The following is a 12,367-nucleotide window of genomic DNA, read 5'->3' on the forward strand; positions in this document are numbered from 1 at the left end:
TTAATCTATTTCATATATATATGTTATGAGCCAAGTGACTAATAGGTCATTTTTCATAATGTCCGTCCATTATAAATAATGACTAAAACGACTGCACAGCCTGATAAATATTGATTAATTTAATAAATTGACCAGACATTATGAATAAAAGCTACATTCCCTTTGGACAATTTGATTTGAAAAAAACCCAAAAAACTACAGTTTTTTCATTAAGAATTTGACCAGATGTTATGAATAAAGCTATATTCCCTTTGGGCAATTTGATTTTTTTTAAAAAAATGTAGTTTTTAGCATTAAATTTTGAAAGGATATAGAAGATAAATCACTTGCTAATTTAATCAAGTATATATATTCTCCATTTGAATCAGTAATGCTCTTCCAACATTGTGAAAGCTTCATAATGTCATTTCTATAGAATTCAGGAGACTTGGAAGAAGTCACATAGAAATTAAGCCTATGCAAAGAAGTCACACAGGCTCAATTTCAGTTCCTCTAATGCAGTGTTTCTCAACCTGTGGTCCGTGACGATGGGACAGGTGGTCCGCAGGCAGACTTAAATTAATTAAATAAATATTTTTTTTAATTATTCAAACAAATCAAATTAAAATTGAATAAGTAAGTAAAAATGATTGAAATCAAATGGAGCCTTAACCAACAAATGGCGTCAGAATGTTCAAAGGCAGAAGCAATAAAACTATATTGTTTTTCACTTCATCCCTCTTTTATTATTCGTCATTCTGCTTCTAAATTTGTAGCTGCAGAATGACGAATAATAAAAGAGGGGTAAAGTGAAAAACAATATAGTTTTATTGCTTCCACCTTCCGTTGCTGTTTTGTCAGCTTCGAAGTGAACATGTTATCCACATTTCAACCAATTGCTTGTTGTGAATTTATTTTTATTATTGAAGGTTTCCTTCAACCAAGGCTCAGTATATCTTCAGAAGTGCTAAGTGATACTTGAACAGAGTGTGTGATGAGTTAACCCCAGTATTTATATATTTATATATTTTTCGGTAATGTTTTTTTAATAATGGAAAAGTGGCTTAGAACTAGGACTTTGAAAAGAAGAGCAAATGAAACAGATAATGCTAACCCTAATTGTAATATACATGTTGTAACGGCCAGTAAATCTGATACTATTAAAGTAGAGGAAACAAGCAGTTCAAAGAAAAAATACAGTAGGAAATATAACAGTCATATTTGGAATTCGGGTTTACTTGGTGTGGAGATGAAAGTGAACAGAAACCTCAATGTGTTTCTGTTCCCTGAGTGCATGAAACCTGCAAAACTCCGACGACATTTAGAAACTAAACATTGTGATGTGAAAAATAAGCCAATTGAATTTTTTCAGCAATTGCAATTTTAAGCACTGCTTTTACTTTAAATAAGAAACTCTGGATGAGATAAAGTTGTGAAAGGTGTTTTTACCTTGGGGATAATATATATTAAGGATACCAAGTAATTTTATAAACTTGGTTTTTTACATCTTTTTTTTTACATTTTTTTTTTTACTTTTTAAAGTAAAAGCACCTTGTAGCAACTTGTATAGGTAAAGTTGATAAGGCTCTGCATTACAAAAACCTTGGTATTTCAGGGTCTAACTACTCACTGAGGAGACCTCAAAAAAGGTTGAAACCGGTCTGGGTAGTGACCCCCCCATAATGTATAACAGTATACATTTTCTAGTGAGATGTGTTTTACATTATGGGAAATACTAAGAATAGTGATCAGAGCTTTACTCACCTTTACAACGAGTTGCCCTGGTGTTGCACTACCTTTAGACTTGAACTATGTTCAGACACAAACTTGACTGTTTTGCTTACTTGGGAGAAGGAGTAAAAAACCAAGTTTATAAAATTTCTTGGTATCCTTAATATATATTATCCCCAAGGTAAAAAAAAAACCTTTCACACACACACACACACACACACACATACCTGGTGGCCATAAAATAACTTTCCCTCTTTGGAGGCATCTGTAGCTAAAACCAATAAACAGAATGAGACCAAATTTTATATTGAGTCTTTCAAAGGCATGGGGAGATGAATTCCACAAAAAAAAGATTTAGTATCAAAAGTCGCCGATAGGGGAAATTTTGGTGCTGGCAGAGCCGAAAGCAGTCAAATATTTGCAGTAAATGCAGGTAAAAAGGATTATGCAAATTTTACTGTGCATATGTGACAGCAGTGCCACCAATTCCACTTAAAAAAGGATTGGGAACATTCAGACAGTTATTTGATTGACTGACGAATTGTACTCAATATGCGTCCTACCTTGCCTCAGCGTGCTCTACTTGTTAAGTTGTTTTATCTTATCTTAAACGGTGCAATTGCATAGCAGCCCTTCCGGAATTTAGAAGGTTTCATAACCTGCATGCAGGTCCTATGTCAGCTGTAGCACTGAGAGTTATGATTAAGAAGTTTGAAGAAACTGGATCACTAGGAGTTAGACCTAGCACGACAGAAAGCAGTGCAAGAAGAGACTGTAATAGACGTTGCTACTGCGGTGTTCAACCATGGCTGTGGGGGTATTTGAAATCCGTTGTGTATGTCGATGGCATTCCCAACTTGCATGGCTTGAAAGAGAACATAAAACAGGCTGTTATGAACATCAAATCCGACTCCTTACTCTCAGCTGTAGAGCATGTCACACACTGGATGCAATTTGTCGTACACAAGGAAGGTCAGCACATTGAAAATCGTGTATGTGGTCCAGGGGACCCTGATTCGACGAATAAAACATTATTTCCTGTGAGTTCAATCACTACATTAATTTCTGTGTCTCTTGCAAGTTGTTGTTTTAGTTTAATTATTATTATTATTATTATCATCATCATTGTAAAGCACCACATATCGAGCTGGAATGAGTAACGTGGCTGTCGCTTACACCGTCGAAATGTTATTATTCCATTTTATCTGTCTTTAATGTAATTATCTGCTTGTGTTTGGCTCTGCCAGTGCAAAAATTTCCCCTATTGACGACTTTTGGTACTAAATCTTTTTTTCATGGAAATCATATCCCCATGCCTTCAAAAGTCTCAATATAAAATTTGGTCTCATTCCTTCATCTTCCCCATGCCTTCAAAAGTCCCAAATAAAGTTTGGTCTCATTCCGTTTATTGATTTTAGCTACAGATGCCTCCAAAAAGAGGGAAAGTTATTTTATGGCCACCCTATATATATATATATATATATATATATCTAAGGTACCAACGGAGAGTGTTCAAAGCACTAGATCATTAGGAATCTTATAGAAAGCAATACCTGGTTAAGCATAAGTTACAAATTAGCATTTGGAATTGAAAGAGGTACTGAAAAATGGTTTGGTATTAAAGTAGGATATGCTATCCACTGTTATTTCTAACAGTGTTTGAAATAATAGTGGATCGTAAAGTGGACAATAATCAGTACTGTCTACTTTATTAAGAAAATTGTTCATATCTGTAATATATTTATTAATATTTTATATATATTAGTTATTTATTTATTTATTTATGTTGTTATTGTTATTATTATTAATCTTCTTCTTTTACACAGATGACATCATATTCTGTAAGAAATTGGCTGTAGAAAGTGGTCTTCAAGACCAGATTTGTCATAACATTTAGTCAAATTTGGTGTGAAAATCAGCATTAAAAATATTATGACATGGAGAGTTACTAGGTAGGTAGGTACAAGCTTCACAGAACAAGAGAGATCTATAGAATTATAAAGCAGGGGACTATGATAAATTAAGGAAACAGACTAGTCAAGTGCAGTGGCTTAATCATTATGCTATTATGCAGAGGAACTATTTTTCCTCTGCATAAGGGAGAATCCAAGTCATTAGTTTCAAATTATAGGCTTTGAAGTGTACTGGTGTAGGTGGTAAGAATGGCTGGTCAAAGAAAATACAAACCTGAACTGATGAGAATGGAAATCTAAATCTCTCAAGAAAGCATCATGGGTTTGTTAATGAGAGGTCATGCTTTAGCAGGTTGGTTACATTTTAAATAGTGACTTATGTATTGGAGAGTGAAGATGCCGACACTGTGATCTATCTGTATTTTTCTAAAGCATTTGATGATTTACCACATAATAAACATGGGATAAATGATTGAAGTTGAGCAGGATGAGGGACAGTCATTTGGTAGCTTGGATACAAGAATAGTTGACTGATAGAATCCATATAGTCGTGTATGAAGGTGCAGTGAAAGGGAGGTGACAAGTGGGGTGCCACAGAGTTCTATTCTATTCTAGGAACATTATTGCTTAACGTATATATCAGTGATGTAGTTCACAGTGTGAAAGGAGATAATCACTTGTTTGGTAATGATGCTAAATTAGGAGGAGCAATATTTTTGATGTGTTGCTGTTACAAGACAATTTGAGCAGGTTGGCGCTTTGCATTGAGGAATAGGGACGTCGTTTCATTATTGTTCAGTATAAAGTTATGCAGTTTGTTTGAGAAGATAGAAAGGTTTATCATATTGGAGGAACTTTGTTGAATTCAGGAGGTGGATCTTGATCTGGAGATCTTGGTGGATAGGAAACTGAAGTTCTGGGGTCACACTGCAAAAGCTGTAAGGGTTGCTCAGAAAACTGTTGATTTAATGGATAGAATTCTGACTTATATGGATAAAGAGGTGATATTTTAAGGCACTAATTAGGCTTCCACATTTCTGTGCACAGATCGCAGAGGCAGATAATTAAATCTGTCTTCAGATTCTGGAATATCAAGTATGAGGACAAACTGAGGGAATATGGTTTTCAGATCGTGGCAAATATTAGGATGAGGGGTGATGTAATTGAGGTGTATAAGTTAGTCAGAGGAGCCTATCAAATAGATACAGGAGAATTATTACATAGGATAATGAGTGATGCAAGAATGAAAGTAAGGAAATCTCTGGAACTATACAAAGGGTCGTGAATAATTTATTATTATTATTATTTGACACCTTCAGAGAGTCCCAATACTCATCAAGGGAGGTCACCTGCTCTACAACTCTGTCTCCACCACTCATTCACCAACATCCACCAACTGACCACAACTATCCCAATGACATCTATTGCCGACCATCACCACCACCACTAGTTTTTCCCACAGACAATCACAAACATCCATGCCCACGGCAGGATTCGAACTTGCAGCCTTTTGGCTGGAGAGCAGATACACTAACCACTCGGCCAGCCAAGCCAGCAGGAAGTGCAAAGGAGATATTTTGCTTTTACTTTTTTAAGGTTAGAAGAATGCTTCATAGCTATTGGTGACTCTAAAAATAGTCTCTCCAACCCGTAGTCTCTCCAGTCTCTATAGCACATTGGTTTTCTACCTTGTAATCTTGTGTGAATGATTGTCTAAAACAGTGGTGCTCAAACTTTTCGCCTTGTGGGCCACATTGGGTACTTCAGCACTGTTCAGCGGACCGTAGTAAAAAAAAAAAAAAACTCTAGAACTAGATATATGAGTTCTATTCAGAGCATATAAAAATTGATTACAGAGTATGTGAGATTAAATTATCGTATATTAATGACAACGAACACTATCAGCAAATTCTAATATTTTTATCACAAATTATAATAAAAGTATTAATGTGAATGATGTAACTGTGTTTGTGTTTTTAAAATCTTATTAAACTTAGGTTCAAATTTTGAAGTGCTTCAAAAAACTCGTATAACTTCGAGTTTTTTGTCAATGAATACAGATCGGGAAATTTTGTTTTCATTTCGTTTTTTGCTTGTTAGTTCATTTTAACTGTGCTTTTACCAATTTTTTTAAGTGTTCTTATTTCGTGTGACATAAATTTTTTTTTGTTAATAAAAAAGTTTATTTGGATGTAACTTTTTTATTTCGTTTTGAATTCTTTAAAATTTTTTTCTTCGTTAGTCCATTTTAATTGACCTTTTACAGTCAGAAAGACTGTAACTTGGATTACGGTTACTTTTTGCTATTCGGGAATATATTTTGAACACAATTTTAATTAATGCATTTGAAATCTATCAACACCCCGTGTTTTTTTTTTTTTTTGCGGATTCTTATCGAAAAATTAGTCCAATTGGCGGGCCGGATAAAATCACATCGCAGGCTGCATATGACCCGTGGGACGTAGTTTGGAGACCCCTGGTCTAAAACATGGTCTGCCAGTCTTGACTTGCCATAATAATGATAGTGAACATATTTCTTATTTTCTCATGTATGTATTTCTTATGGATCTTCCATTGTCGGTCAAATCATAGTCATAGGGAACTTTATACACTCCAGGATGTGCTAGTGGATGTTGTAATACCATAAAAATAAGTTATGGATTCAAACATGATTTTCATCTTATAATTGGCATTAGAGTGTCTTATTATTAGTTTGTTTTGTAATTGACATTAATGAAACATGGCTGACAGAAGATAATATAACTAGTGGAATACAATGTAAATTTTAGAGTATTTTCAGGGAGAAGAGAGAACAAGATTAGGGGAGGGAGGAAACAGATATTTCTGATGATTTTTGGCTGCTGTCAAAAAGAGTAAAAGTTTAGCAGTAGGTCAGTGAAGGCATTTGAGGCCATTTTGCCTGATAAGATACTGATAGGACAAAATATTGCTTAGTTGCTATTATAGGATAGGAAATATAAAGGATGATGTGAGTGGCATTCATGGGATAATAAGCTTAATGAGGATAATGAGTAATGTTATGGGGACTTTGACTGTGGGAACATAGACTGGAAGGAAATGGAATTTACGATCTGGAAAGTTTTGATAATACATAGAACAAAAATTAATTAATTTTATGTCTTCTTATATATCCTAAAAGAAAAAGAAGAAATTATTACAATTTGATGAAACATGGGGGTAAAAGAGTTTTTAAGGTGTGTTCTTTCTTATGGTTATATCAGCTGCTTTAATATCATATTTGTTCTAGGTGTATATCAGAACTTTCTAGAACCCCCCCCCCCCCCTTATACATAGCTACTAAGGATTAATTACCTGGGTAAGTATGTGAGGAAATCACCAGGGTTTAAGAGTGCAGGATTTAGTAATTACAGCAGAGGGAGGATCTGTTTGTAACCAGGGACCACATTTTTATTAGCTGGTGAGATATCAGTACGGTTTTGATTGCCTATGCCTGTAGAATTTTCAGTTAAGAAGGGATGTATATATATATATGTAGAATTACAGAGCTGATAAGAATGACAGATGCTTAGAGAAGCACCACGATATAAAAAATTCCAGGGGTTAGATGCTCATAGTGCATAAGAAATGATAAATGGCTGATTGAAAGAGTAGTAGTAGGCTTCATACCTAGAACCTGAAGGCTAAATGAAGTAGGAATTTGAATGATAACATCGTTAAGCAGAAGCTAAAAGAGAGAGAAGTTCGTGGTGGAAATTTATAGAGAATGGTGATAAGCAGGCACATGAGTGGTACAAAGAAAAGTAACCAGTATGGTAAGGAAGGCAAAATCAGAGTACAAGGAGAAATAAGCTGTGTAAGCCATAGTAATCCCAAAGAATTCTCTCATTATGTGGCAAGTAAAAGCAAGAATGCTTACAGTAGAATAATTTTAATGAATGCTGATGGTAGGGAGGCTACTGAAGTAGACGAAATTTTTCATTTACCAAGTATTCACTTTTCCAAGGTTTATTATTCAGTTAAAGATATTGCATTAACAAGATACTACAGGAGCTGATGTAGAAATAGAGGTAAATGAATTAATGGTGCATAGGATATTACGGAATACTGATGGGTCAGATTATATATTAATTCACATATGATTATGAGAATACAGTAGGGAAATGATATTGTGACTTTGACCAGATTATGTCATTTAAGTATCAGTTCCTAGTGGGCTCCAAGGATGGAAAGAGGGAGAAAATATTTTCATTCCATAAAGGGAATTCTAAGACTAAGGTGGTAAATTATTGACCAGTCAGTATCTCAGCAGTGGTGGTTGGGGAGTGGCTTCACAACAATACTCCTGGACTGACTTGTTAAAGGCATTTGACAGGATACTAATTAAAATTTTGTTATATAAGTTGGAACAAATGAGGAAGGATATAAAACTAGTGATAAAGAAGGTTGGTTGATGGATAGACATCAGAGAGTAGGTTTTTTTTTGGGGGGGAGGGGGAATTCGAGTCCAAGCGATTGATTGTAACTAGCTGTTCACCAGAGGCCACTGCTATTTAATTTGTACATTAATGATGTAGTAAATGATCTGAGGGGAAATATTCAGTCATTTGCTGATGATGTAAAACTGGGCAAAGCAATAGTTCATAAAGAGGTCTTTTAGGAGGATTTAAATAGCATGTCAGTATGGATAAAGGAGAATTGCTGTCACTTTAATGTAATAAAGTTAGAGATTGTGCATCTTGGACAAAAAGATTACCTGCTGTGTACTACATTGATGAACTGAAATGTTGAAAATTGATGAGGCCAGAGATTTGGGGATACTGGTGAATTTTATATTAAATTCAGGGAGGCATATTGTTCAAGTGACCAAAATAGCTCACAGAGTTATCTGATTATTGAACTCACTGATAAGTTCTTATACTGCTTTATAAGACTTTAATTATGCACCTATATGAACTGTTGTGCACAGATCTTAGTCACCTGGGTTCCTGTTTGAGCAATAGAATTTTTGCTTGGCAAGTGGTGAATGAGTAGAATTGATTGCCAGAGTCAGTAAATGAGTTCAAACCAAAGTGTGACAGGTACTATGTGAATGTTTAGGGCCTCCCTCAATGAGTCTACAGCCTTCATGGAGATGCCCATATAATAATAATAAAATAGGCAAACTGGCTAGAAGAACGCTTGCAGTTTTCAGGAATAACACATGCATGCATGCTCACACACACACACACACACACACACACACACACACACACACACACACACACACATCGTTAGCCTTAGCTACTTTCACCCTAATTTTGAACTACCATTCTAAATTTCAGTAAAAAGGCTAGGTAGGGAAAACACCAGGGTATGAATGGATCGATGCAGGTAGGATTGTTTTAGAATATAAATTGCAATATCTGACCAGAGTTAAGGTTACAATTAAATACCCAATTTATTGTTTTATTTGACCTGAATTTTCTTGTCAAAAGAGCATAAAGGAGACCTGTGTAAAAGTGTGTTTAACAAGAACATGAGGACTAGTATCACTGAATTATTTCAAGGAGAAAAATTACACATATTGTGTGAATAATGGCTAGCGTGGCTTCCTGCAACTTGTCTTTGGACTTCATCTATGAAGTCTGAGTAATAATAATAATAGTTAACCATTGTGTAAAATCTTATATCGCTTCTTTACATGAGTTCATAAATGATTATATTATTCATTTGATTTCTTTTAGACTAGTTTTAGTGGCTTTTCTGTATTAATTACAACTGCTCTGTTCGTTAAAGTATTTATACTTCACTTACAGCTAGTGGATTTTGGCTTTGCCAAAAGAATGAGAAGAAGAAGTTATACGATATGTGGCATCCCAGAATATATGTCTCCAGAAATGATTCTCTCTAAGGTAAGTTAAGCTGCATGAGTACTAAGGAAATAGTTATTAATGCTACTGCAGTTTAATTATGTGAATACACTCACTTTAATACATGGTGCTCAAGGAAGAATATGCCAGTCTTCTTGAGTCTGATTCCAGTTAGGTGGGGAATTGTGATCATTTCACAGTACAGCCACTAGTAAATGTAGCATTGTCACACCATTATTTATTAACTAGTCTAGTTCTCACAAAGTCTTCTCAGAGTTTGTGTCTTATTGAGTTGACTGTTTTGAATGCAGCTACTGAAAATATGTTCAACCTGCTGTTGAAGAATGCCAACAATGATTTCCTGCCCATATACTCCCTAATTAATTAGTTTTTATTGATGCACACTGATGTCTGCAGGGAACTGAATATGGTATTATATCCAAACATAATGTCAGCTACTAAGTTCAGAATAATGTTTCCTTGTTTGATGCTTGCAAATCCTGATGAGTTATTTTATTTGTCAATGAAAGCTGTTTACAAACTAAATAGAATTTCTTACTCCTATATGTTTCACTCACCATGTTATGAGCTTTATTCAGGGAGAAGGCAAAAGAATTGGTAACAACATTTAAATTATGAGTACAAGAATGAGTCATATGGCATGCTAATAATATCATAGGTCTTGGTCACAGGTGTACAAGTAGGAGAAAACACTATTAGAGTTCAGAGAAGTGAGTATAGATGTATAATTAATTAATTAAAACATTCCAGATTAACAGCAATCATTTCCCAAGGCATAGAGTCTGTCTTATTAAAATTAGAATGGTCACAATATTCAAAAAATAGATGATCAGATTTGAACCTTCTGTAGTGTAGCGTAGCATCGTGGTATGGTTCCGATGAACTCTGTCTAGTGTCGATAGCATGAGAAGCATGGATTGAGGTTGAACTTTCAGATTCCAAAAATCATATATAATCTTGATCTTCCTGGATTCTAATCGTAGCAGAGCAGCTAGTCTGTCCAAAGTAGCAAAGTGAATATTACTCATAATGAGTATTTATGATCTACTGACAATCCTCATGGACAGCCAAAATGAATTTCCAATACAAGTCTTGATAATAGTATTATCTGCACTTGAGCCGAGTATATACACACTACCAATAATTGTCCAGATACCCCTGTCATTTGAAGTTATGGAACATTCCGGGTTTGTTAATAACATAAAAACCAGTGCACAGATACTAGGAAGCAGTATTTCATTGTAGCAGTTGAATACATGTGGTATGGCAACACAATGTGAACTCAGTGACTTTGAGAGAGGTGTCATTGTGGGCTATCACGTTGCTGCTCAAATGGAGCATCCAAAATCAATGGTTGGCTATGTGATCAACATATGGAGACCTTCTGACATCACTAGTGCAGGAAAACACCCATTACGGCCATCGAATATGACTGACAGGGACAGAAGGGTGTTAAAACGGGTGGCACGCAACAACTGGCTACAGTTAGCACAGACCATCCGTGATGTGTTTCAAAATGTCAGAAACACCCTTGGTGAGCACAGATACTGTACAAAAAGAACTCCATTTACTGGGTTGCCACAAAAGAGCAGTGGCACACAAGCTGAACATCATAACAATGAACAAGGCGATTCGTCTGGTCTGGTGCAAAGAGTGTGTGAACTGGACAATTGACCAATGGAAAATGATACTCTGAAGAGCTGAATCAAGGTTTGCCTGTTTCCAACAAGCATTCACCAGGCTGCCTCCACATCCAGGGGTTTGGATGTGGAGGCAGCCTGGTGAATGCTTGTTACTACAGTGTGTTGTACCAACAGTAAAATTTGGTGGTGGTGGAGTAATGGTGTGGAGTGCATTCAGCTGATTTGGAATGAGACCACTGGTCGTTGTCCGTGATTCCATGAAGGCAGCTCAGTATGTTGATATTCTGGATAATCAGGTGCTGTCTGCACTGGAGTTTTTATGGTACAGACCCATGTTACTGTCATGACGAAAATGCTCCATGCCACAAAGCTGCAGCTGTTATAGAACGGTATGAAGAGATGGGTGTTAAACGACTGCCCTGGTCTGCAGAGAGTCCCTGACCTCAATCCCATTGAACACCTGCTAGACAAATTGGAGTGGCAATTGAGGTCCAGAGCAGCATGTCCTCGATCTGTCATTGAACTCAGTGCTGCTTTGATGGAGGAATGGAGACAAATTCCACATGATATCTGCTGCACAAATTGTGGAAAATCTTTCTCAAATCCAAAGGTGGATACACCCTATATAAGGGTTCACCTGCTGGTATTAATTGTAAATTTCTAGTGTCCAGACAATTGTTGGTGCATACTATAAGTTTTTACAAAATGAGCTGTCCAGGTCTTTTTGGTAAAAAAATGTACATTATTGATGTATATTTCTACCATGATGGAGGTTGCATTTTTCCCGATAGGTTTCTGGTTATTTTAATGGATACTGTCCTAACTGATTGGTTAAAGTGGTTCGTACCCTTGGCTAACCAACTTTAATCATTTAGACCACTGTGACTAGGGTAATGATAGCATTATAGTTTGTGCAAAAGCTTAATGACAAGGATTCATTCCATCAGAGAATTTTCAGCTCTGCAGACTGCATTTGAAATGAACAACTATAATAGAAAAAACAAGCATTATTACAGCACACACAAATGCATATCCAAGAATAGGTCACATATTTATTGAGCAATTTTTACAAGAACTTTATTGATATGCATTTCTTTAAATATTTAATAGTAATTTTAAAATTATATTAAGCATCATGTAATTTCCACTTTTAAAATAATTTTTAACTTTTATCAGTTTTGACATGGTATTTATTCTAGATTTTTCTTACAATTTTCATTGATCTATTTTAATTTAGATAAATGAGAAA

General features: G+C 35.5%; 1 protein-coding gene across 1 annotated transcript in view; it reads left to right on the forward strand.

The window, feature by feature from the left end:
• Window positions 1-12,367, forward strand: part of LOC150108532 (cAMP-dependent protein kinase catalytic subunit beta-like) — a 197,156-nt gene that overhangs the window by 122,761 nt on the left and 62,028 nt on the right. The window contains exon 6 of the mRNA XM_090390481.1: window positions 9,401-9,496. Within this exon, the coding sequence (XP_090246607.1) occupies window positions 9,401-9,496 (96 nt within the window). The remainder of the gene's footprint in view (window positions 1-9,400; window positions 9,497-12,367) is intronic.

Source organism: Typopeltis vanoorti, chromosome 3 (assembly GCF_054136105.1).
Source record: "Typopeltis vanoorti isolate ZY-2024b chromosome 3, IOZ_Tvanoo_1.0, whole genome shotgun sequence".
Taxonomy (NCBI): domain Eukaryota; kingdom Metazoa; phylum Arthropoda; class Arachnida; order Uropygi; family Thelyphonidae; genus Typopeltis; species Typopeltis vanoorti.